This window comes from Heteronotia binoei, chromosome 2 (genome assembly GCF_032191835.1).
Source record: "Heteronotia binoei isolate CCM8104 ecotype False Entrance Well chromosome 2, APGP_CSIRO_Hbin_v1, whole genome shotgun sequence".
NCBI lineage: Eukaryota > Metazoa > Chordata > Lepidosauria > Squamata > Gekkonidae > Heteronotia > Heteronotia binoei.
The window spans coordinates 165,728,902-165,756,646 of record NC_083224.1 but is presented as its reverse complement, the minus strand read 5'-3'; the positions used below and the strand labels follow the sequence as shown (position 1 = coordinate 165,756,646).

General features: G+C 42.6%; 1 protein-coding gene across 3 annotated transcripts in view; it reads right to left on the bottom strand.

Annotated features, from left to right (window-relative positions):
• BRINP3 (BMP/retinoic acid inducible neural specific 3) overlaps window positions 1-27,745 on the bottom strand; it is a 372,579-nt gene that overhangs the window by 92,648 nt on the left and 252,186 nt on the right. For all 3 annotated transcript variants that reach the window (XM_060232385.1, XM_060232384.1, XM_060232383.1), the window contains exons 5-6: window positions 27,033-27,138; window positions 16,177-16,413 (exon numbers count right to left, since the gene is read on the bottom strand). In XM_060232385.1, coding sequence (XP_060088368.1) covers window positions 16,177-16,413; window positions 27,033-27,138 — 343 coding nt within the window. The remainder of the gene's footprint in view (window positions 1-16,176; window positions 16,414-27,032; window positions 27,139-27,745) is intronic.

The following is a 27,745-nucleotide window of genomic DNA, read 5'->3' as shown; positions in this document are numbered from 1 at the left end:
TAATAAGTAGATTTGCCAGGTGCAGTGCTAGCAGGTGGCCCCCTAATGCTTTTAGGGCTGAAAACAAAGTGATTACATTACACATCATGGATTGGTTGTGCCTTCCATTTGGTTATAGGACAGAAACAATTTAAATATTGGCTCTGTGAAGGAATTATCTATGTTGCACCTGTTTGTTTCCATAAAACAGAGCTACCTCTGTGGGGGGGGGGGGAGAAGAGGGAAACTGTAGCCATGGAAGCTGTGACAGCTTGGTAAATTTGTGTGTTCCCCCCTTATTGATTGAATTTCTTGACAACCACATGGGGGAGTTAATTACTGGAAGGCAAATTAACACCCCATAAGATAACAGAGAAAACAATAATTATATTAAGGAGATGGGGGATGTTACTGAGGTCTTTCAAAGCCCAATATAAAAAGAAGACCATTAGTTTGTAGGAGGGGGCAAATAGAGTGAACTCTATTGATTAATGTCTTTCCTCTCAGTGATTATAAAGTACCTTCAGTTGGCAGTGAATCTTCTCTACACTTTTTCACAAGGAGTCTTTCAATTAAGACCTGGCATGAAACAAGCCTTTGCATTCAAAGTAGCCAGAACTCCCGAATTAGTCACTGGTCTGAACAGAGACTAAAATGTACTGAATATACAAGACAGTTGCTCCTCTCTTGAAAGGATGAAAGACCGTTTTCAGTGTCCAAATAAAACTGCCATTTCGTTTGAGCGTATGAGCATTTCAAATGGTTTAAGTCTGCATGCTCATATTTTCGTGTTTACTGCCCAGAGAGAAACAAAAGGGAACCAGGCAGATTTTAAATGTCAAAACTGTCCCTAAAGACTGACATGAGCCATCTTCCCAGAAATACATTTCCAATATAAGGTTAGGGATGGACATGAAGCAGCTCATGAACTTTGAGCTGGTTAGTGGTTCACAAAGTGATATTAGTGGCAGGACAACCAGCACAAACATTCCACAAACTTTAATGCTGTTTGTGGTGGTTTGTGGCAGTTTGTAAATGGATGCATTTTCAGATAGACTGTCTCCACTCAAGTAAAATGTTTGCAAAACTTCAAATCAACAGAAAAGCTGGAATTCTCCATCAACAGACATTGCTGTCCACCAGTAACAGAATTCCCATTCTGTTCTATGGGAAGAAGAAGAAGAAGACGACGACGACACTGGATTTATATTCCACCCTCCACTCAAGAGTCTCAGAGCGGCTCTCAATCTCCTTTATCTTCCTCCCCCACAACAAACACCTTGTGAGGTGGGTGGGGCTGAGAGGACTCTCACAGCAGCTGCCCTTTCAAGGACAACCTCTGCCAGAGCAATGGCTGACCCAAGGCCATTCCAGCAGTTGCAAGTGGAAGAGTGGGGAATCAAATCCAGTTCTCCCAGATAAGAGTCTGCACACTTAACCACTTCACCAAACTGGCTCACATATATATACCCTCAGATCAGTTCTGCACCCTCTCCTCTGTTGGCTGTTGGCAGTTTGACAGGAAACTTGTTGAAAGCAGAGCACATTTATTTATTCCTGGTAGTGAACACCTCTCTCCTGCTGGGTTTTGGGTGCTAGGTGTACTGAAGGCTCTGAACCACACATCTCTCTGCTCATGCTGAGCAGAAGGGCTTAGCTACTGGGTACCTTGGCTGAGGACCAAGCCTCAGATTCAGTGGGAGCTCACAGGAGCGCAGCTCCTGAACCTTTCTGAGAGTTTCACCTCCTACTTCTGAGAGTTCCACCTCCTTGTTCATTGAATAGTAGGTGCAGCTGCATAACAATCCCTGGATGAGCTCTACCACCTATTTTTCTACAAAACGACCCCTGCTGAGGACTAACATTTATGCCTTCCTGATTGTGAACACCTCTGTGTCATGATGGTAAAATTGGAAAGGATGCTTTTTGGGTGGGGGATCTCCACCCCCCACATATTACAGGCCCCTGTACCTGGGCACCAAAGCCATCCTGCCAGCCCATTGGAGTCCAGCCCTAGCTGGAGGTTTTGGAGCCTCCTTCTCCTGATCTGTTCCTGGACTTCTATATAGAGGCAACAGAGTTGTTAGCACTGCCCAGACACTAGTAGTTCCTGACACTGTCTGGACAGTGATTCAAGGGGGGGGGGAGCACCCACCCCTTCCATATCACAACTCCCTGTTGCTTTTCCTGCCTCACGTATCCCCTCTCTCTCAGCCCAGGGCTAGAAAGCAGCTGTCCCTCACACCTTCTTCAGTCCTGGGGCCCCATTTCCAGCCCACAGTTTGGAAAAAAATTCTGTATCCTCCCCAGTGACCCCTGTGTGGAAGAGCACCACATGTGCCATCCCCATGACCGAAGGGGTGCAAACCCCAAACACTTGTTCTCCTATGTGCTCCACAGGCACCTGAAAAGGGTGACCCAATGATGTTGCTGGCAGAGGAAAGAGTAGTGGCCAGCAGAAGGAAGAAGGGGACTACTCCCTCTCAGTAGGGAGAAGCAGAGGGGGAGGTTGGTCCAAGACAGGGCTTCCTGTACTTGGGTGCAAAGGGTGGGACATCAAGGCAGGCCACCCTCTAGGAGGTCATTTCCCCTGGGGATGTTGACAGTGTCATCAAGGAAAGCTACATGGAGAGCCCAGGAAGCAGTCACTCAACTTAGAATAAGTAGCGGGTTTCACAGCTGCCAGAGTCTTGCCAACCTCTTCCTGGGAAAGTTAGCTGAATTGGTCCAAAATTGGACCAGAAGATGGGAACGGGGTTTCCAGCTCCTTTACTGTTTCAATCATGATGGGGAGGTCCTGGTGGAGTGACAAGACTCAGTCCACAAAATAGCTCATAAGTGTCTCACAGCCAATAGCCAGTTCCTTATCATTTTGCTTCCCTTGTGATAGGGACATTAATGACCTAATTATCCTAAATGATTGGGCTTGGCAAGAGCTCACAGATGCCATGGAGGCTGCACAGAATTTATTTTTTGTGACTTTCAATGTCATCTCATAGGTTTTCATAAATGACCTAAAAGATGTTCTTGAAACTTCATCACAAGTACACCACCACCCTCGCTCTGTTTTAGCTTTTGCTTCATCCTCCAGAGCGCTGAAGTATACCATGGAGCTTGTTTGGTGCGGGGAAAGAGGTCACCAGGGGGTGATTAAGACTCTGCCAGTCCTCAACCAGCTCATTTAATGAGTCACCAGGGGGCATCAGATCCTGCAAAGCATTCAGGAAACCAAGTGGATCCATTATTCTCTGTGGGCGAGCATAAATTGGCTTGCCACCTAAACAGGAAGGAGTTGGAGTGCTTAGTCAGGCCTTCAGGGGAAAAAATGGTCTGACCATGGCACTGCCTCCATGGCTATTAGTTCCACATCCATTCCCACCAGCATGGGCCTGCTTGGTTTGTAGCAGCTGATACAAATTGGGAGAGTTGCAGAGCTCCTTTGAGTAACTCCTTTCTTTTGGCTGAAGTAAAATGCGCCTTTGGCTTGCCTCCCACCATTTCTTACATAAATGTTTATGGCTTCCACTGAATGGTAACAAACATGCTCTAGAGAGTTTCATAGATAATCTCTAAACATGTCTGAACATTTCTTCATGGGCTGATACAGGACTGGGTGCAAGTCACTGTGGAGGAAGGTCAGAGTTAAACTGATAGCATGTGCAACAAGCTGGCAGTAATCTCAGACATCACACCTGATGGGGAAAAGTCCAATTGTGCCTCAGTTCAGATGTAATATTTATTTTATCCACAGCTATTTTGTGAAGTTGGAATTTGGATCACAATCATTCAAGGTCTGGTTTTCCTCAGCCTTAATCTTAACTTTGCTGAGTGGCCCACATTCAGAAAATCATAAGCCACTGAGGTATTCATTTAACCAAATTGTCTCATGACAGTTGAACTCAACCTGTGAGGTTCATAGTTGGAGAAAGAAAATAATTGCAGAAAAACTTTGCAGGCAGCTCCTTTTGGAAAATGGAAAATGAGATTATTCATCATAATAAGATCCCCACCACCACCACCATCACAGTTTCAGTCTGAAGCTTATTGTGTCTTGTTGAACAGTTTTGCAATTGAGAATTATTTCCTTCCCCCCCACTGGAATTGTTTTCAGCTGCTTGGATTTGCAGCGTCATCCTCATATCTTCACTCTTTAAAAGTTTTATATGGCAATAAGAAAAGAAAAATCTTTGGCAGATTTCAAAAGTAAGTACAGACAGGAAATTCAAAATGGCAACAGTAAATATTTTGTGGTTGATGGGTAATCCATAAGAGTCCCTCATGCATCTCTATGGTTAAATGACCAATCTTGAAATCCCAGATTGAAATGAGTGGTTGGAAATATCAGAATCATTCTCTTCCGCTGAGCGGGAGGGAGATTTTAATGAAAAAAAAAAGTTTAATAACACCCAAACGGGCCATGAAAAAGAGAAAGGAATGCAAGGTGTCTTCTACCTCTAAATCCTTTGATATAATATTCAGTCAATGGCTGTAACAAATTGTCTTTCCTAGTAGAACTTCCTTATGAATTTTCTTTATTGCTTTAAATCCCATCAGCTTAGTCAAGCAGTTTTTGGCAAGAGAATGTTAATAATTCAATCTCTGTGAAGAAGTGAAAAATAAAGAATGCAAACAGGAGCAAAAAAGGTAAGGCTATAGAAATACAGATCCCCAACTGAGCACACTGACAAGGATTCATGGAATTCAAAAGGGAATTAATCGGATTGCAGCCCATGTTCAAATGTTCAGTGCTGTGTTCCAGGTAAACCTGGTAGCGCCTGGATGAATCCGATGGCTGGACATCATCAAAAGCAAAACACACCAGCTTTCATCAGCAGGAGACCCATTTGTTACTAAGGAATTACATATCCAGTAAATACATGACTCAGAGATAATTCACATGGAAAGTCAATTTAAATTCAATGGGTGTACTTTAAGCACCATTATGGGGAAAGTTCAAACTTAAAAATGATTTTGGCACATATATGACTTTAATGTAAAGGGGGGAGGAGCTCAGCATGGCAACAAATGAGAGATTGCCAGCAGAAAGGGCAATGCCACATTACCCCAGCTTCTCTGCCACATAGTTATGAAAATGCATGATATGACATCACTCCATTGCGTGGTCTACCCCATTCCTATGTCAGCTGACGCTATGGAAATACACCACATGGTGGCATTGCACCAGCAGCGGGAGGCTTTGGATGCAGGTTTTCATTTGGGAAGGTAAATTCACATTTATCATCACATCTAGTTCTGACATCGATCAATGATAGCATTTGGTTTAGTTCAAATCATAATTTGTCCAAACACAGAAGTGTTCCTACTAGTCATTCTGGGGGGTTAAAAATAAGAGCTCCACAACAAACTGTTAAAAAGTGAAGCACATTTTTGGGAGGCCGCAAAGTTCCCCTGCCTGTAGACATACTTGTACCCATTTCTTGGAGGAGAAAGGGCAAGCTGGAGCTACATAGGACTGGTACATAGTGCAGGTTCCCTGCCTGTAGAGTCTAGCAACACCCAACCATACATCAATAACATCATTTGAAACTTGACCAATAATTTTATTTTATTGATTTCCTTAGAACTTTTAAAATCCTGCCTAAGTTAGGGTGAGAGTGCATGAATGGCCCAAGTTCACCAGTGGGTTTCAGGGCATAGTGGGGATTTGAACTCGGTTCATTCAGATCCTAGTCCATCACTGTACCAACTACACCACAGTGGCTTTCAGATGTAATTAATATGTCATCAGATATATATGAATATCTGCACATGTTATATATTGCATCTCACTGGGTTCTTGTTGCCTGAGCTTGAGTCAGGCACTCCTTGCAAACCAGGATCCTGAAGCCTGGAAGAACTGGCCAATCAGGATGCTAGACATGTAACAACTTGTAACAAAGAGATGCAAATGGAGAATTCTTGAGTGAACAAACAGGAATAACTGCAGCCAACTAAACAGGGCGTGTTTAACTCAGCCACAGTATATATATTGAGTTGCCTGAGTTGTTTGTGACTTTCTTCTTGCAACAAAGTGTTCTTGATTGATTCAAAGTTGGTTGAACTCACTTTATTTCAGCACATATTGAGAAAAATAAATTAAATTCATCACAGATTTCATATACCCAAAAGTGAAACCTTTTACCTAGTGTTTAGATGAATCAGCTTAAAATAAACATACCAAAAAAACCCCAAACCCTGCTGTTTCTCAGCACAATTTTTTCCTCCTCTTCCCGGAGGAGAAAATTAAGTGTTTTAATTCAACCAGGATCCTTGAGACACTAATGAAGCATGCTAATTTAGGGTGAACAGCATCAGTATGGATTTTTGATCAGAACAGCTGTTCATTTTGCAGAGCAAGTAACTAAATCCGAAGGCTACAAGATACGACTACACACAAAAGATATAAGGAGAAAACAGATGGATAAGAGCAAACATAGCCGGAAGAGCTCCTGTTTCCATCAGCAAGCAGGGAAGAGACTGAAGGGTTTGTTGGAAAAACAAAAAAACCCTCAGTCCTCCGCATGTTTCTGTTAAAGCACGGGGAAGGGAGGGGTTGGGAACCAATGCTGCTGTCTCCTGGCCTCCAGAATTTCAGAAGATCCACATCCATGGAGGCTGAGAGCAGAAATGTTGGGTGTGAACCTGACTCCCTCCATACAGTCACTGAACGTGTGAAGAACTAGTGTTCAAAAATGCACTTCTCAGGTGAAACTCACCCAGTGAGAAGCAAGGAGACAAAGGAGGGCCATCTGGCTTCATTCCAACACCACATGATTAATTTATTTAAAATTAAAATAAAATACCACCCTGATCTGCCAAGCTATGAAAGGAAGAATGAGCTGCAAAGTGACAAAAAAACAGCATTAACAGTCCATCAACAAGAGAAAAATCTATGCACTGATTACAGATGGAGCCAGATCTGCCAGATTTGCTTAGCCTCTGAAATAAATGGTCTTACATGCCTTACTAAAGGCAGCAGTAAAGGCACCCTCCATACCTGCTCTGGTAAACTATTCTAAAGCAGTGGACCTAATGGTAAGGATGCCAGTCTCCAGATGGAACCTGTGGACCCCCCAGAATTACAGCTTATCTCTAGACTACAGAGATCAGTCCCCCTGGAGAAAATGGATAATTTGGAAAGTAGATTCTATGGCATTGCACCCCACTGAGGTCCCTGCCCTCCCCAGGCTCTATCCCCAAATCTCCAGGAATTCTTCAATGTAAAACTGGCAACCATACTCCCCCACCCTTTTGCTTTCAGCCAAGGGGGACCTGGCAACCCTACCTACTTAACCGTGACACTTTGAACAGTACTGAGAGGGCACAACAAGAAGAAGGCAATCTCAAGAACACAACTGTCTTGTGGGAATATACTGGGAGACTGGAATTTGATAAGTATAGCCCCAGACAGTGAAGAGCAGGGGCGGCCCAACGCCCCATGGTGCCCTAGGTAGACCCGCTGCCTGGTGCCCCCGTGCCTCTCCCTCCCCACCACACCTCCCTGCCCTGCCACACCTCCCCGCCACACCTCCTTCTTTCTCCCTTTGGACCCTTTCCCACCACCCCTCGTGCCAATTTCAACACTGGAACAGGCTCTAGCACCATGTTCCAGCTCTCTAAAGCCCCCCCTCCCTGGCTGAACACTCATATCCCAGGTAAAACCAGGCCGCAGGGCCAGGCTGTGCTCACCATCTCTCAGGAATAGCGTCCTGAAAGGGTGACCCCCGCTGCCACTGACTCCTCCCCTCCCCACTTCCTGGATGGGAGAGGAGGCAGTGGGGGCCAGCCTTTCACGCTATTCCTGAGAGATGGTGAGCGCAGCCCGGCCCTATGGCGCAGTTTTACTCATGATTCGTTGGGGGAGGGGGGCTTTAGAGAGCTGGAATGTGGCACTAGAGCTGGTTCCAGCATTGAAATTGGCATAGGGGGGTGGGAAAGGGTTAGAAGGGAGGGAGAAGGAGGAGGCGCAGCAGGGAGGTGCAGCGGGGAGGGGGGAGGCGAAGGGAAGGAAGGCAATGGAGGTGGGCGGCGGTGGCGGCAGTGGGGGAGAAAGGCAAACTAGGTGCTTGCCTGGGGCACCGGGAGGGGGGTGGGGAGCCCAATTTTTCACACCCACCCTCCCGATGCCCTAGGCAGCCACCTAGTTTGCCTAGCGAGAGAGCTAGCCCTGGTGAAGAGATTTAAAGGTAGGGCTGTCTGAAACAGGAGTGGAGCCTGGAGAAAGGAGGGACCTCAGAGGGGTATACTAGCATACGGTTCACCCTCCAAAGCAGCAAACTTTTCCCAGGGGAACTGACCTCTATTGCCTGGAGATCAGCTATGTCCAGGTTACACCTGAATGCTGGTAACCTAATTTAAAGGTAACAACTACAACTTTGCATTGGTCTGGGCAACAAATGGGCAATAATAAATCTCTATTTGTCCTCAGTGATGTGCATTCATAATTACATTCTTCTCCCCTGCATCTTACTGTGACTGAAAGCTTCCTGGTTTGAAAAGCCTGAACTGGATCAAACAAACATTTTAATGTATTGTCTCTGTCAGCGGTCCCTTTACAATGCTTCATAAATGCAAATATTCCTTTATGGAAAATATGCTGTAAGTACGCTTGGTTGATTAATATTGTCTTCATTTATTAAAGGATATTTAATTAGTTTAGATTATATTGATTTGCAAGAGCAGGCTGGATTTTTACTTAGATCTTTGCTCCTCAGCTTTATTTGGTTCACCTTGGTTTGTGTGTGGGTTGCAAGGTTATTTTCCCCCTTTCAGAAACCTTGCAGAATCTATGGCATTATATCCCATTGAAATCCCACCCCCCTCTCCAAACTCTGCCCTCCTCGGACTCTACCAGTAAAATCTCCAGGTATTTCCTAACCCAGATCTGGCAACCTTACTGCATTTGAATTTCACAGCAAACTGGAGATTGATTCATGAGTTCCCAAACAAGGAAGCCTTTAATTTTACTCTGTGCACAAGGGGAGGAGGGAAGCAGGAGGGAGTCCTTGAATGTAAGAACATGCTTCCCTTCTTGTTTTGATATCTGAACATCTTCATTCTGATTTTGAAATGTTATTATCTGACTTTTCCAATGTAATATACTTTCTTGGGGGAAAATATGAGTGCAGATTTTGGCTCCTGCTGTACATGGGTTTGACCAACTTTTTAAAAGATTTCAATTTCCAATACAGTTTTTTAAAAAACAAACAAACTTGAAGTCCATCATGTTTTGAATGTATTTGAGATTCCATGCCACCTGCAGCTACCATTAAGGGTCAGTTTGGACAACTAAAGGAAAGGAAAGGTCCCCTGTGCAAGCACTAGTCATTTCCAACTCTGGGGTGATGTTGCTTTCACAACGTTTTCACGGCAGACTTTTTACGGGGTGGTTTGTCATTGCCTTCCCCAGTCTTTTACACTCCCTCCGCCCCCCAGCAAGCTGGGTACTCATTTTACCGACCTCAGAAGGATGGAAGGCTGAGTCAACCTTGGGCCGGCTACTTGAAATCCAGCTTCCACCAGAATCGAACTTAGGTTGTGAGCAGAGAGTTTAGACCATAGTACTGCAGTACTGCTGCTTTACCACTCTGCACCACAGGGCCACTCTGGACAACTAAATCAGATGCTAAAAATGATAGTTGGGTGGATCTCTACAGGGTTCTGCACCAAATGAAGCAATTGTAGGACTGTTTCTCAACTCTGTATACACATACTCAACTACTAGTTTAGACAAAACCTGGCCTGCCTGCAAACATCTCAAGAGCATGTGAGAAACACTGTACTTCTAGCCTGGCACGACAAACATGTTTGATTTGTGAAAATTGCAGCCTGTTCATGGGACCTGTTCATCCAGTTGCCACCCTTTTGGTAAACTGGGCAGCCCTCTGGTGGGCTGCTGCAATTGTGCAAATTGTAACAAAGGCATAAATAGTTCCCAAGATAGGTTGTTTCTCTCAAATGTGGTACTCATATGGGAGTGAGGATTTGTCAAATGAATTGCATAATTCATAGCAGTGCCTGTGCACATCCAAATGCACCACCAACCATGTTTTTTTTTTTTCTCCCTCTCTACATTACCACATTCTTTTGCTCCTAGGAGCAGGGCTAGTTCTATCTAGGAAGAAAATTAGGCAGCAATTGATGGATTTCCCAAGTCAAACCAGAAACCAAGGGTCATTCTAGGATTGCTGTCTCTGTCTGTTCCTGCACTTGGCAATGAAAGTCTACTTCAGATCTCAAAGTAGTCTCTCATTGGTTGTAACTGTGTCGGATTAGGGGTGGGCATGGATACTGTCACCTCCTCCTAAGTAACAATGCATGCCATGTTTTCTTGTTGCTTCTGATAGACAATACAGCAAAAAGTTTCCTGGGGCATTAGCAACTTAAGCAGTCATCCCACATCTATGGCCATTTTGGGGCTAAGATCGGGAACTACCAGAAGTTCAAGCTGGGTTTCAGAGAGGTAGAGGAACTAGAGATCAAATTGACAACATTTGCTGGATTATGGAGAAAGCACGGAAGTATCAGAAAAAACGTCTATTTCTGTTTCATTGACTATGCTAAAGCCTTTGATTGTGTGGATCACAACAAACTGTAGCAAGTCCTTAAAGAGATGGGAGTACCAGACCACCTCACGCGTCTCCTGAGAAACCTGTATAAGGGTCAAGAAGCAACGGTCAGAACGGGATATGGAACAATTGATTGGTTTAGAATAGGAAAAGGAGTTCGACAAGGATGTATATTGTCACCATGCTTATTTAATTTATATGCAGAGTACATCATGCGGAATGCTGGCCTGGATGAAGCACAAGCCAGAATTAAAATTGCTGGGGAAAACATCAACAACCTCAGATATGCAGATGATACCACTCTAATGGCAAAAAGTGAGGAGGACTTAAAGAACCTCTTGTTGAGGGTGAAAGAGGAGAGCGCAAAAGTAGGCTTGAAACTCAACATCAAAAAAACTAAGATCATGGCATCCAGCCCCATCACACCTTGGCAAATAGAAGGGGAAGACATGGAAGTAGTGACAGACTTCACATTTCTGGGATCCAAGATCACTGCAGGTGGCGACTGTAGCCATGGAATTAAAAGACGTTTGCTGCTTGGGAGGACAGCTATGGTGAACCTGGGCAGTATAATAAAAAGTAGAAGCATCACCCTGCCAACAAAAGTTGGCATAGTCAAAGCAATGATATTCCCAGTAGTAATGTATGGCTGTGAGAGTTGGACCATAAGGAAGGCTGAGCACAGAAGAATAGATGCTTTTGATTAACCCTGAGCTTCAAGAACCAGCCCTGAGACTTTCATTTGAGTGTAATTAGGAAGGGTTCACTGCTGTGTGTGGAAGGTGATGCATCGGACTCAAAACACTACAGCAGCTCAGAAGTATTCAGATACATTTTAAAGGCAAATTTATTTGCAGGGAGAAATAATAACAAAAGAAGGCTGGTTCTCTCATTTGTAAACTGCTGGAGTACAATGGAAATGATGGATCGCTCTGGAATGCTGATCCTCCCTTTCTCCCTCTACGAAAAATCCTCTAAAACATTTCTTGTATTTACAAGAGAGGAAGAGATCATTCTGTTTAATATAATGTAGGAATAATGGACAACTATTCAATAAAGAGTAATAGGCATGAGCGTATAACTGCAGGCAAAAATCTGTCTTTCAACCCTCTGTCAAATGCTTTCCAAGGCCTTAGTGGGGGCTTGTAAACAGGCAAGGGGAGTGAGAGCATGACAAGTTCCCTTAGAGGTATACCATAGCCATAAAGGTCATAATAGTCTAGTGTGGTTAGCTAGCAAGGTATTTAAAGGTTGCTGCCTTCAAGATGCAAGACTGGAAAGGGCAAAATGGAGACAGGTGGAGGAGATCTTCATTCAGCAGAGGATTGGCATGGACTAACAATGATGACTTTCAGCAATCAAATCCTGCTACTCTGGATCATTCCTTATTTCACACTCTCATCTTCTGCCATCTTTATGTATGCTATTATGTGTACAAAAGAGACAGACTCCACTTGTCCTGAGAAGAAACCAAGCTGCTGGCACTCAAAATCAAAATCAAAAGTCTCAGAGCGGCTCACAATCTCCTTTACCTTCCTTCCCCACAACAGACATCCTGTGAGGTGGGTGGGGTTGGAGAGGGCTCTCACAGCAGCTGCTCTTTCAAGGACAACCTCTGCCAGAGCTAAGGCTGACCCAAGGCCATGCTAGCAGGTGCAAGTGGAGAAGTGGGGAATTAAACCCGGTTCTCCCAGATAAGAGTCCGCACACTTAACCACTACACCAAACTGGCTCTCCTTGGGGAGCTTGGGGAGAGGAGGGAGCTCAGTGGGGATGAAATACCATAGGGTTTATTGTCCCACTTACAGACCCTGGTCACTCAAGTGCTTCATGGAGGGCATAGCCAGGCTGCACTGCAGCATGAGCAACCCTCGATAACACTTGGCATGGGTGACATGGTTGCACTCTGGAAACCTTGTGCCAGGCTTGACAAACAAAATGGAGGCTGACAGCACTTTGATCAAACTGACCCAGCTCCAAACATGCTGTGACCCCTAGGCTCAGCACATACAAACATTCAGCAAGTGAAGATAAGTATGCATAAATCTCTTTGTCTCTGGCTAAGGTGCCCCTGGAGCAAACTGACACCTGGCTAATTCCATCATTCCTCCAACTTCCATGGAATGCACCAATTTGGAAAAAGTTCTTTCTCTTATGAATTCTTTTCCTGCCCTCTAGCCTGTCTTCTGTCAATAACACCTCTGGGTGTATCCAGGGCATTTTTTGTAGCAGGAACTCCTCTGCATATTAGGCCACACACCCCTGATGTAGCCAATCCTCCAAGAGCTTACGGAGCATACAGAGCCTATTGTAAGCTCCAGGAGGATTGGCTACATCAGGGGTGCGTGGCCTAATATGCAAATAAGTTCCTGCTGCAAAAAGAGCCCTGGGTGTATCTATATTTCCTGTTGACACCCTGTCTCCAACTCTTGACTCTCTTGTTCCATCTCAGAAATTAATTGCTTTCCTGGTCCCATTCAAATATTTTCTCAGCAAAATCCATCAACTTGCTCCTGCACACATTGTCACATCACTTCATAATCTCATATTGCATTGTTCTGAGGAACATCCTGATCACCTATGCCTCAGGATAAGTTTCCCCCTATTTACAAAGGCATTCTGAACATACTTAGAGTATTCAGTCTTGGCACCTTCATACTTGCATCCCCAAACTCTTTTTGGGTACCTTCCAGAGTAGAGCACTGGTCATTTTGCTGGTCTTCTTCATGGACTTCAACTCTCCAGGACAGCTAAATATGACCTCTTTCCCCCACAAAACTCATCCCCTATTTGCTCCAACTACTATTTTTCTGATGTTCTTGTGTGTACATTAGTTTAATTCAGTGTGTGTGTATTTTTATCATATTATTTTTTATTTTTTATTAAATTCCTTTCTTTATTAAATTGGTTCAGTCATTTCAAAATGCATTTCTCTGAACTAGTACTGGTATACATCTTGTGGGAATCCTGGTCCTAAAGAGCTCTACCTGGGTCTACCTCTGCTAATTCCCACTATAAAAAGAGGAGACCCTCAGCATTTCTGGTAAGTTCATCCTCCAGGGCTGCCATTATCTCCAGGAAAACTGATCCCTGTAATATATAGGTTAGTGGTGATTTCAGGAAATCTCCAGGCCCCATCTGGAAATTGGCAATCCTGCCATGACCTCCCTGGCAAATATTTTATTTGAGCATCCCTCATATGGTCCACACCTAGCCCAAATGTCATATGAAATCACATGACTTACCTGGTTCCATGGGCTACCAGGATGACTAGTGCCCCCAGAATTTTGTCTCTCCAGTCCACTTCAATCACAAGCCCTGCCCAATTGCATCTTGACATTTCTGTTCTATTTGGGAACCCTTTAAATCTATGGCCTCTCCTGGCCTCCCTCCGGCATCATAATTGTTTCAAGCCATGGTTCCTTAGGCAACAGGATCACATATGAAGTGAGGGAGAAGAAAAGGCAACTTCAGACCTGCTGTCCTCAGAGAAAAGCAGCTAAGCTGTTGCCACTTGGCTTCATCTTTGTTCTTAAATCTGTAACATCATGCATCAATATTGTACAAAGAAGAAAAAGTACAGAGGAACTAAATTGTGCCCTGCCAGAAGCAAGATTATAATCATGTTAATCTCCCTTGTAATAAGAGAAAAGTATGGGCTTTGAGCCACTCAGACGTATGCCCATACAGAGGTTGTCAGCTGGCTCTTACTACCAAGTGGCGAGGGAACCACACCATGGCTGCTGCCCAAGTAGCATTCCGGAGCTTGTTACTTCTTGGTTTATCTCCCCCAAGGTGGGTTAGGGTTATATCAGGCAGCAGGCAGGTCACCCAGTGCAGGCACGCCATCCTCACGCTGTGCCAGCGCTCTTTTTGCTGTATTCAATAAAAGCTGTGGACTGTTTTTCCCAGTTCTGTCTTTATGGTGCCTTTGCCTTCCTGCCCCTTACTCCCACTCTTTCCCCCTCAGACTGCAATATAACCATATCAATCTCTCTTGTAATAAAAAAAAAAAGGATGGGCTTTCTCAAAATCAAATAATGCATGAAATGGAACAGAGTACTTCTAGTTCTAACCACTGCTCATATGAAATGTCTGTGTGAAATTCTACATGTGGAGCTTTGTTCCCATCACTCACTAAGCACAGAACCCCTATGTCAGTATCCAATGTTGAGCAGCCCTAAGAGTAACCCTTTGTATGGGCTTTACACATAGATACAATATAAACTGTCTACTGCTTTGTTCTATTGCTTCAGACCAACACGGCTGTCTACTAGGATATACAAAGTCTTTTGTCATTTCCTCTTGCTTTCACTTTGTTACAGGTGTCCTAATTTATATTTGTAATTCCTGTCATCCCAGCCCTCAGTTATAGTCACATTTCTTGCCAAAATCTCCCCCCCCCTCCCAATATTCCCCATCCACATGCCTCCCACACATCTTCCCATTTCTCTTGCTGTTTCTCCTCAGGTCTGATCAGCTCTTCTTTTTCCTACCATATGGACAGGCAGCTGGTCATGAAACTGATAAACAAAAGAATGGCAGAAGTAGTTCTTTATATGCCAGTATCCACTTCCTCCCCACCCACCCCCCATTCTCTCAGGGGGAGAGAAAGAGACAGAGGTACTACATTTCCCTAAAATCCAGGATCTGTGCAGCTGTTTTCAAGGGATAGACTTTCAATCCTACCTGTACCTTTAATGAGTTGGGGGATCCAGCATGAGCTAAAATAAAGTATGCAACCTCAGCCCCCACCCCCCTAATCAGTGTTTGTCATGTGCCAGTATCAATATGCAGTACACTGGCGTTTTCCAAAATTCCAAAATTAAATAAAACAACTTAGAATTTGCAGAAGTGCATTATCAACAGAAATACTGGATGAGATCATGACTCTCTCTTATGTTGTATCCTGCTCTTATTTCAAGGACCTCAGATTAATGCACATAGTACTCCCTTCCATATTTTATACTCACAACAAACCTTTGAGATCAGTTAGGCTCAGGCCTCAGATTCAGTGGGAGCTCACTGAATCTTTCTGAGAGCTCCACCTCCTTGTCCATATGTGCAGCTGCATAACAATCCCTGGATGAGCTCCACCACCTATTTTTCTACAAAATGACCCCTGGTTAGACTAAAGGTCATCCACTACACTACTTTACAAGTATTCAAAACAGACACCAGACACAGTTCTCTGGTAGAATCATGTCAAATAATGTTCAATCCTGCCCACAACAATCTGGTATACCTCCTATAGAACAGATTACTTCTTAGGCTACCTTAGCTTCATGACAGGGTAGAAACTAAAACCTCAGTCTCCTATATCCTCCTCTAAGATTCAAATCACTACATCACTCTGACTCTTAGTAAAGTAAGATTAGAGTCCAATGGCACCTTAAAAACCAACAAGATTTTCAGCATATAAGCTTTCAAGAATCAAAGGTGCTATGGAACTTGAATATAACTGTTTGACTGCAGACTAACATGGCTACCCTCTGAAACTTACTAAAGTAAGGAACTCTGCTCCAGCAGTGTAAATTGTCCTCCACTGGAACAAGGCACCTCATTTAGCAGAAGGCAACTGTAGAAGGTATTCCACACATTGGTATAAAAAGTTATATAAATATCACACCTGAGTCTTCAAACTCGCTGTTGTAAGCATTCCAGGTCTCACTTATGCGAAGTAAGTTCTCCTCCATAGCTTGAATATCCATGTATGGACAGTTGCATTCTGGGAATTTGGGGCCACACTGACACCAACAATCGTTGTCCTTGCAGATAAATTCCCCCTCTGAATTGCAGGCAATATAGCTCAGGGCTGCCTGCACGAACCGCTCTTGCAAATATTCAGGCAGGATGAGCTGAAGACCTTAAAAGGGGGGAGAAAAGGGGAAACAATCTTACTAAGTCTTATGGTTTCCTCCAAACCACTGTTATAGTCCTAACGATGCATGTTCAAACAAGCTTCCAAATATATGTACAAAAGTCACCGGCCCACATTTTTTTGTACTTCACCCATCCACACATACCTAGGAAAGTAATAAAAATAACCTGTTCTTTTGCAATTTACAAAACCCTTTTTTTGTATCATGCTCATCTTCTGGTGGTTGTGGCTACTGCCGAAACATCAAATGCCATTTTGACTGGGGGTGGGGTGGGGCTGTAATGTTTGCACATGCACTTTTAACATTTGAGGATCTTTTACCCCACTTTGTTATTTTTTTAACCATTTTTTTCTGCAAACTTCAGAACTGCAGATCCCTAAGGTAGCCATGGTGGGCCCCATTGTGCAGATTTTTCTATCTTCATGGAGGCCTGCTTTAGCCTATTAAATATCAGGGCATAGAAAGGACTGATCTTGTGGGCTTTCTCATGTGTATGACATCCTATCACTCTCAAGGATGCTGAGACACACCCAAGATGTTAATCTCACCCCCACATTTGTTTGATCCATTCACACTTCCCATGGTTCCCCACTGCAGCATGAATAAGCAGTTCTGGTGCTAATGAGTCTTTGTGTGAAGGGGGCTCAGGTAAAAGACTAAACTGAGTACTATTTGTTTGTCTCCTGAGTTTAACGAATGGTTAACAAAAATGGACCCTTCACTCCATTACTGTTGCTAAAAGACTGACATAACAACACTGAAGAGGTAAATGCCAACCTCCATTCCAGTGGATTTGGAATTTTACAGTCTTATCAACATTTGAATGTGTGGTATATAGATGAAAACTGCACATGGACATATTTTTTTTAGATATTTGAAAACCTTATATAAATGCTTGTCTGTAGATTTGCCACTATTGCTGTTATATTTTGTTATATTTGTATTTATTTCTGTTTTGGGGCTGCATTTTTTTAAAAAATCAAAAATGATGTGGGTTTAATGGCTTGTTACCTGTTGAAAGTAATTAACATTACTGTGTATGTTTTATTCTGATTATTGTTTTACCTGATTGTATTTTATTAAGTTATTTGTATTTAATTTGACTGGTCTATGGCCGTATTAAACTTAACTTGACTTGACTTGACATTGTGTGTATCATTACATATTACATACAATCCATGTATCAACCCAAATCAATGGTGCTTATTAGGTGAAGGATTAACTACCATTAAATTCAAATTCAGTAGCACCTTAGGGACCAACAAAAATTGCAGAGCATAAACTTTGGAGCATCAAAGCTTTCTTTTGTCAGACACTCATCAGACACAAAGGGAGCTTTGACTCTCAAAAGCTTGTACACTGAAACTCTTCGTATGTCTCTAAAGTGTTGTACTCAGATCTAACTGCTCTATGCAAACCAACATGGCTACCTTCTGAGATTAACTACTGTGTTTTCTTTTTGTGAAGTCAAAAAAAAAAAGGAAGGCAATTTCAAAATTAACTGTGGAGTATCAGGAGTTACTGGGACAGTTATGTCACAGCTTTGTTGTACGCAACAGAACTGGAACCATGATTCTAGCAGTCAAGATACACTTTTGAAACTATACAGCAGAAATATCCATCACAGAGAGACAGCAAAAAAACTAAATAGAAGGGAAATTAATCCCATCCAGTATATGGTCTATATTAGCAGGTGTTGTCTTGCTAACCTGATGTAGCTAACTTTTGCAGCTGTCTATGAATGAGTGGCTGCTAATCTTCGACCCTATTAGGTCAAAGCATTTTGGATTAAAATGCTTTAGTCCTATTTAGCTATGTCAATCCTACAGTTTCCTCCCCCCTTCCCCCAAAATCTGGTGATATTATAATCTAAAAGCTCAAATAGATAAAATTGACAGCATGTACCTTTCTCTTTCCATAACATGCCATTTACATATAAATGGGGGAAAGGTGTAGTTTTAATGGGCTTGGCTCTTCTCCCTTTAATACAGCTGGAAATCCAGTTTCTAGTAGCAAAATCAAATGGATGTTGGATGGTAAACAAACACCCCCATGCAGCCCTTCCCTGCATGGTCCTTAGGCAAACTGAGCTTGCAATTTGAAATTTGTACAGAATCAAAAGACAACATGTAGCTCCTTATCTTGTCTATTTGAGCCTCAAGGTGAGGCGATTGTTTTATTCCCTACCACCTCTGTGTTTATTACGATTCCCCCCTTTTCTTTAATGCTTCTTAAAGAGCAATCCTAGAGTTATGCCCTTCTAAACCCATTTCAGTCATTGTACTGGATTTATCATCATGCATCTAATGCTACTGTCCTCCTTAGACCAAACTACTTCAAAACAGACATGAAAGTTTCAAATTTGAATGCATCTTCCTTCAAGCCAGCAGCTCAAGGAAAATGATATGCTGCGAACCATCTCTCTATGGGCAGAATGGCTCAGTTCAGACATCAAATAAACCCATGGTTGAACTAAATGATGGTTTGTGTGATGGATTATATGCAGAGAACTCCACTAAGGTTAGTCAGAGTCCATCAAATGGGCTTAGGTGACCTGGGGGGGGGGAGTGTTGCATAGGGTTTATTTATTTATTTATTTATTTGCAGAATCACTTCTACCTCTGCCCCGAGTAAGGGGCAACTCTTGCCTTGTATGAGTGGAGAAGGAGCCGTCACAAGCCAGAAGTCCAAGCGGGAAACCATGAACAGCCACTTCTATAACAAGTAGGCATAAGCAGACACTGCCATAAACTGGCAGCTCCAGCTCACAGAAGCTTGCTCTTCTTCATTTCCTGGCCATTTTGCCTCCCAGTATGCCCCTAACTAGTGAATGTGGGGATGTACTGAGTATTCATGGCAGGGGTGAGTGGAAATTAGCTTTAGGGGTGGCCAGGGGCTCCTCCACCTCTCAACAACTGCCAGACTGCTGTCCTGAAGCAACCATCACCCACCACAATTCCAAAGAGGCTGGAAGTGGCAGTGGTGTGGCAGATGGATGGTTGATGGATCTCCAGCATAACTCACTGCCAACATGGGGCCTGGGACAGCTGTCCTGGGTAGCCTTTGGCCAAAGACTATCCATGTCATCCAACCAGGATCTGAAATCACTGCTTGAGCTGGTTTATTAACCAGCCAGTTTTAACTGTGGTTTCTCATGATGTACACATGCAGACATCCTAATCCTGGTTCATTCTCCAGCAGTGGATCAAAAGATTTGAAACCAGCTCTTGTTGAGGCAAAGCAGAATTTGAGAGATAATCTACAAACTGAATCCTGGTTTTATAAAATAACCACTGGCAAAATAAGACATGGTTTTGTGTTGTACTGGAACCAAGTCAATGTTGGTGAGAGAAGTATTCAGATAAATCTCACCCCTGCATTCTGAAAAGGTATGCTGAAGAAGTTCAATTCATTTTTTCTGAGCTTTTGACAATAAGACTGTTGGTTTTAACAAACCAAGGAAATGAACCACATCCACAGACACAACATTTGTTTTCCTGGGGAAAGGATGTTTCACTGTGGAAATGTATGATGCAAAACAGTAAAATAAATTGCTTGCTCACTGAATTACTGGTTGTTGAATTATAATATTGTCAGTAAGTTTGAACTGGCCCACACAACCCAGGCAGCAGAGGTGGATGGCTGGTAAGGCAGTAGAATTCTAAGGAATTCAAATTGTCTGCTTATCAGAAAAACACAATTGTCCCCTTTCCACTCAGATTCTAAAGATAACATGGTCTAGCATCTGGTACAGTTGTGTTCCATTCCCCACCTCCAATATTTTTCCCTGTGGCCTTTTTCTCATTCCTTACAAACAAATGGGGAAAATGGTTCCCTTTAATTGTCTGTTGCAATGGACAGGGATTGCAATCTGAAAAAGCTCTCAGGGATCGACTAGAAGATATATGTGACATGAGTTAGTCAGGAGTCCCCTGACCCAACTCATGCCACATGTATCATCTAGTAATTTGAGTCCTGTCAAAAAGGAAAGAAAAAAAAATCCCCCAAATAGGGGAAGAGGTCTCTGGGCAGCAGAACAGTCTGACTGATAGTTGTGTGGGCATCATCTTATAATTTGCATGTATGCTGTTTGCACAGGTGACAATCATTATTTTGTTGATTGATAGGGTTTGCCAGCAGTGTGGAATCTGATTCTGGTGCTTTTAACCCCTTCTGAACAGTAGAGTGTATATACACGCCATGTTGTAATTAAAGGAATCTAATCTAGACTGATGAAAAATCATTTTTATATGGATTTTATCATTTGGCACTGGAATTGCACAGATTGAACCCTAAACATGTTTTCCCCATTGATCCCAACAAGGCTTATACAGGAAAGAATCCACAGGCTGCCTCTAAGTAACACTTCCTTAGCTGGGGGGGAAAAAGCTTGCTCCCCTTCCCCCTGGAGTTGAAAGCTTTTGTTGTAGTAATAAGTGGGTAGGCTGGACTTACTGAATCAATTAGACTGTTCCTACTATCATCTCTGCTTACAGGTTTTGCATTCCTGTGTTTTAAATGTCTGCCTAACCTATTTGACAGCAGATGGGCAGTACATTATGTTTATTTGAGCTGCCATGGTTGGTAGATATAAATATTTTAATAAGTAAAATATATAAATGTACACCATGGGAAATGAATGCTACTTCTAGCCTATTGCCTTCAACTCTCCTAATAAAAAAAATAAAGCAATAAAACTATTGTGAACTGGAAAGGCAGCAGTACTTGGTAGGCAAGGATACCAGCATTCCTGCTATAGTGGGAGGCTTTCTGGTACTCTGCTTTGTTGCAGGGAAAGGCATGCATGCTTACATTGCACCGGCATGTTTGTCATTTCTGATTTTTTTTAAAAACAAAACAAGTGACAGCAGATGCTAAAGCATCCACCATGTTAGTTTTTTGGGTTTTTTTTTTTTTTTTACTATAAGTGGGATTACTCACTGTGGCCTGGCAATTTATATGGTGAGCCAGAAAAACATTGCCAGGTCCCTCCTGGCAACCACCAGGGGGTGGGGGACTTATCAGGAGGCCCAGACTATGTTGTCTGCAATATGGTGATGTCACTTCCAATGTGTAAGTCATCTTACTGCATGATACCATTCTTTTGGGCAAAAACTCTATGGCAAAAATTGTTTCTGTCATAGAGATTTTGCCCAAATACCAGAGCATTGCTGGGATATCACCAAGGCAATGACATCACTTTTGGTACATGCTGGAAGTGACATAGCCACATTGCCTAGCCCTAGACTTCCCAATCCCCAGGTCCCAGAGGGGATTCCCTGGTTTTACAGGCTTCCCCCCGCTCCCAGCCAGCTGGCCGACAGGGGTCCTCTCCCCCACAGCCACCATGTACCTTTAGATCTTGGGCAGGACTTGCAAACAGGTCCGGTTTTAAATTGTGTGTGTGCCTTTAAATTGGAGCAGGAAGTACTTCATGGGGAAGGGTTAGAAACAGCAGACCTCGTCAGAGTGCAGCCCCTGCATTTGTTTTGCTTTTGTTTCGGACAATGAGTGTGCGTGTAAAAAAGCAGCGTAGCCCCTGTACTTTCCAGACCTCATTGTGGAGGCACCAGAGACTTCTGCTTTGTTCTGCTTCAGACCAACTCGGCTGCCCACTTGCACCAGAAACAGTTAAGCGTGTGTGTGAGTGAGAGAGAGAAAATGGGGGAGGGAACTCTATTATTCCCTATGGAGACTTATTCTCACAGGAAATAATGGAGAATTGATCTGCAGGTATCTGGGGCTCTGGGGGGCCTGTTTTTTGAGGTAGAGACACCAGATTTGCAGTATAGCATCCAGTACCTCTCCCCAAAATACCTCCCAAGTTTCAAAAATATTGGACCAAGGGGTCCAATTCTATGAGCCCCAAAAGAAGGTGCCCCTATCATTCATTATTTCCTATGGAGGGAAAGGATTTAAAAAATGTGTGGTCCTTTTAATTGTGATGGCCAGAACTCCCTTGAAGTTCAGTTATGCTTGTCACACCCTTGCTCCTGGCTCTGCCCCCAAAGTCTCCTGGCTCCACCCCCAAAATCCCCAGACATTTCTTGAATTGGATTTGGCAACCCTACCCAGCCCCCCTTCTGTTCCTGGTAAGTGCCTCCTACTGGCCAGTTGATCAATGGTAGGTGAGGCCAGGAGTGGGAGATCTACCTCTCCAGAGGAGAAGCTGGCAACTCTAGGCAGAAGGTACCTGCAGGAACTACCTCTTGCTTCTATATGGCAATTAACAGGAAAGGAAAAAGCCTATCTTTTCCCCAGCAACTTTTGGGAGGTAGCTTAGGAAGCACTACACCATGCAAGTATGTGCTTAGTGACTAATTAGTGGCCTCTTCGAACAACAGTGTCCCCACCCACACAGAGGGCTGCTAGCCAGTTAACAACTGGTGGTTCCTGAGTGGTTCCTGAGCTGCACCCTTCATCACCACTGCCTCCCAATCAGTGTTTCTACAGATCTCATCGCAGGGATGGAATTAAACACAAAAAGGAAGTAACCCCAATGATATGTGGTCACTACTGTCAATCTATCACAATCCTGACAAATACAAAATGTCACAAGTACAAAAAGAAGTATCTTTTGAGCAAACTAAAGCACAAAATAAATAGCAATTTAATGTTCTGAAGCATTCAGAATTTTTTTTTTTTTAAAAACTGACCTAAAATAAGTAAAAGGTTAAATGACACCCCACTATAGTAATAACAAGGTAGATTGTCCCTACCTTTTAGATTATCCAGGTAGGGCAGATCCACCTTGAATTCCACCTATAAGATTACAATCCTAAAAACATTTGCCTGGAAATAAACTTGTTAGCACCAGGCACTTTAAGATAGAAACTGCTGATGCTACATTATGTAACTCCAACTATACTAGCTCAATGAGAAGCATGTGAAGCTAATGGAGGCATGTGAAGCCAATTAAGTGGGGTGGAACATGATAGGCCAGCTCTACCATAAGAACCAACAACCTAGTCCTTAGACTTTGCCTTGGGTGGATGAGGAGGAAGGAGTGTTGGAGACGTGTTGAGCTATATGATCACAGAGACTGTTACTCTGTCCGTTTGACTGATGATGGCAATGACCCTGGTATGTGTAGACTAAGATTTGGATTTGTGACTGTGTACCTCTGACCCGGATGGACTGACTTACTGTATGTTGACTACTTTGGACTGCCTTTAACCACTCTTCTGCTGTAACCCCAATATAACTGTTTCAACCGGCTTACTGAAGTTGTGTCTTTGTAGACTATTTACTAGAGGCTGCTCTTATCAGCACACTCATACTGCAGGACTTCTACGCACTACTGACAAAACTCAACTGAATGAGACAGGTCTTGCTTATGAGTTGACCTGGTTAGGAGTGCACTTTAAAGTCTTCCTGAAATAGCAACAGGTAGTTTTCCATCAAAAGGCATCTCCCCAAGCATGGTTGTGAAAAGCTTCAAAGCCACATGGTGACAGCTGATGAAAAACACAGCTGAAAACCAACTTCCTTTGAGTGGCAAAACAAGTAAATTTCATTGGTGATTTAGGATCTCACTTAAGCATCATTTTGAATAAATGAAAAGAAAACTTTTTCAGTGTGGAGCTCTTTATTCAACAAGATGGCATTGATTCTGAAATGGTTTCATGAAAAAGCAACTCTTGTGCTATGTTTTTGACTTTGACTGGGAATCCAACAGCATGTATCAAAACAGGCCTGTGATTGATGTAACAACCAATTTCCTAAGCATTTTACTGACAAATATTATGTCGAGCACCAAGAGAACAGCTTCTGAATGGCAAATAATTTCCATAAACACAGTGAAGATATGAGGCTCAATGAAAATGACAGGATCATCTATCAAACTGTTACTGCCCCAAAATATCAGGAATATAATGTGGTGTTCACAATAGGCTGTCTTATTAGGAGAGGAAGGGGAGAGGGAATCTTGAGTTCTGAATGCCTGTTCAATGGGAAGATAATTCCTATTGCCTGTTTCCAGAACTTCCCACAATGTTATTTGCAGACAGTTTACAGACTCAGTTTAATCCTGAAAATACTTCAACATCCCAGGGGGCTTCATTAGGAAATATGTGGCTGCCATCATGGGAATGCATTTCATTAAATGATCCCAATCGAATATTTCAAAGGCAAGAGTCCAAGTGAACCTTAATATAACCACAGCTGACCTTATGTCACTCTTAGATGGGTGTTGTGTCATTCTCATTCAGCTACTTTGCTTAACTATTGCTATTTAAAAAAAATTGAAACAATAGGTTGGTACTGATATTCCAAGTTAAAAGCCAAAGAGAACTGTGAATTGGTCATGTTTATAAAGATGTTACTTAGTTGTATGAAAATTTATAACATTTGGTAATGGTTGACTCAACTGCCAGAAAATGCTCAAGAATAACATTGGAAAGTTGATCTATGACCATCTTCATCCCATCCCACCATACTCCTCACAAATTCACTAGCCTTAATGAAACTGTTTAGGCTTCCCTCAAAATTCTTTGCAGGGCTCTTGAGCAAGAAGATCCAAATTTGCCTTGAACTGTGTTTAAAGATGAACTTTTCAACCACCTGAGAATGTGTTAAGGATGAACTGCTTGACCACCTTAAGGATGAACTCATTGACTACCTGGGGATATGTAGAACTGAGTTAGTTTTAAACAAAATTCTACTGTTTTTCCTTGAAATACCTCAGATGGTTTACCTAAGAAGAAACCTATATGAACATCAGCAGTGGTATGGAGAAAAATATGTTACCTTCTTACCAGAGGACACCAAGAGACAATGATAAAAGGTCCTGCAGCTACTGGCTGGATAGCATGTCCTTAAAGGGGCATTAGATAAATTCATAGATGATAGGTGTCTCAGTAGCTACTAACCATGGGAACTGAGGGGAACCTCCATGTTCAGAGGTAATAAACCTCTAAATCAAAGAGCTAGGAGGCAACATCAGGGGGAGGTCTTGGCTTCCTGGCCCTGTTGCTGGCCATCCAAAGGAACTGGTTGGCCACTATGTGAGACAGGATGCTGGACTAGAAGGACCACTGGTCTGTTCCAGCAGGGATTTTCTTATGTTCTCTCTGTGCCCCATCAAGTGAGCAGCTGTTACAAATTCATACTAACTGCATGTTCTTTCACAGCTGTGAAATGTGTTGACAAGATCATGGCAAATTGTGTCTCAGGTTTGTAAAGAATCATCTCTAAATGTCTTAAATCTCAGGTAAATGTGTGTTTAAAACATGGAAGCATGGAAACACCATTTTAAAGTGTTTTCCCTGTGATTAGCCACACATTTTGGTTTCATGAAGCAGCACAACTGACTGAACACACGAGAAATTTTAATTTTAAATATATGACTGTACTGTCTACCTGCATAAAAATTCTACTTGCATGCCTGCAAACTATAGAAAATTAACATTCTGATGGTGTGACAGATGTAGCAATAATGAAGGTAGACATTTATATTCATTTTCAATAGTATCTTGTTTCTCAGATATGAAATTTATGCTGATTCAGGCCATCTGTCTATCTAGCTCAATGTGTCTACTCTGATTAGCAAAAGCACTCTAGATCGGCAAGAAGCTTTTATTCTACTCTTCATTAACGCCAGTTGAACTAGGAGAATTTCTGGAGTTAATTCTGGAACTGGATCATGTGCAGTTTGTCACAGTATTCAGTTCTTCCAATTCACTTGTTCCTTTCTATGTTACCAACGGTCATGTGCCTTTGATAAAACAACGTGAAAAAGTTAACCTTACTGTGATTGTAAATAAGATTACATAAGGATTACCATTGTATTGTGTCTTGCTAACGTACACGTGCTCCAGTACATCGGTCAATGGTACACACAATGAATCCTGGTACAACTGTACTAATAATTACATCTCTCTTTTTTGAATGCTCTCTCAATGGGCTCATCAAGGCCTGTTCAATATCTCTCAGCAGTTTAAGCAAGGTAAACTCATTGCCTCTGCTGTCACCTGCTGGCTGGGTCTAAGTTAGTGACAGTGTGAGCCCAGGAAGTGATGCTCGTTGCCTCCCACACTGATGTTCGCCAGGAGTCAGGTGAGCTCCTGTGATTCCTCATAGAGATGCCTCAAGTGCTTGCTTGGCTGGTAGTCTGGAGACCTAGCCCTAGCAAAAAAGATGAGTAGGAACAGAAGGAAAGGAAAGCAGTAGCAAACCGCTACATGCACATGTGATTTGTGCAAAGTGTGAAAATCAGATTTTTGTTTTTGTTTCCATGAGAATATTTGTAATACATTAGTTTCACTTTATAAAGAGAAACAGATTTCAAATTCCAGGGAGAAATCTGGATGATGAGAACTTTGGAAAGTTACTATCCCTGCAGCAAGCATGATATCGTGACTGACTCAACCACATGGAAGCTACAGACCTGCTTAGAATGTCAGAGGTTTCCTATACATCAACTTCCCAGTAAACCAAACGGAAGCTAAATTTCTACTCTCATGTTTAAGGCAAGATTAGGAAAATTAGACATATGAATTGACCCTTGAAATGCACCATTCAGACAGATGTTTGCAGAAAATTACAAATACTATAAATGTTTTCCTTCTCCATAAGAAATTTGAACAAAATTCCACCCACGTACCTTGCAACTGAATCTTATTTTCCGGACTCTGTACCAGAACAGAACTGACAGAATCTAGGTTGTCATAGTTACTGCAGCCAAGAGGACCAGTCCGGGTTTCTGTTACCTAGTGAGCAAGGGAATGGAAAACCATTTGCTGCATTATATGGAATATGTGGAGTTTTCTGTACAAAAGACCAAGTATAGTGCAGTAGCAGAGCTCATTCTCACAGATAGATAAAAGTGACATGGCATTTCCCCTGCGCAGAAATGCAATTTTAGTCATCTCTGACAAAGCTAGCAGAGGCTTGTTCATCAGCTCTTTCAATTGCTTTATGAATCTGATATTAAATTTGGCACATGTTTCAGCAAGATCTCAGAATTCTTTGAATTTCTCACCTTTTGCAGGTTTTCCTTTGGACATTACTCTTTTACTTAAAAAAAACTTTTAAAAACTAAGCATCCAAAGTAAAACATTTTAAAGTCCCATTTAATGGGCAATTTACATTTCAGTCTCCCACTTAAAAGTGTTTTTCTTTAGCTAGAGTGTATCCTTGAACCTTTCAGATCTATTTCAAAGCAATATTGTTAAACTTCAGCTTGCAGAATGCAATATTTTGAAGTAAAAGAAAAATACTTTACCACAACCCAACAAAAAACATATGGGAAAGGTGGGCTATTTAAGAGGCTATATGTTTTTGCAAAGAAAATTCAAATTAGGATGTGACTCAGAA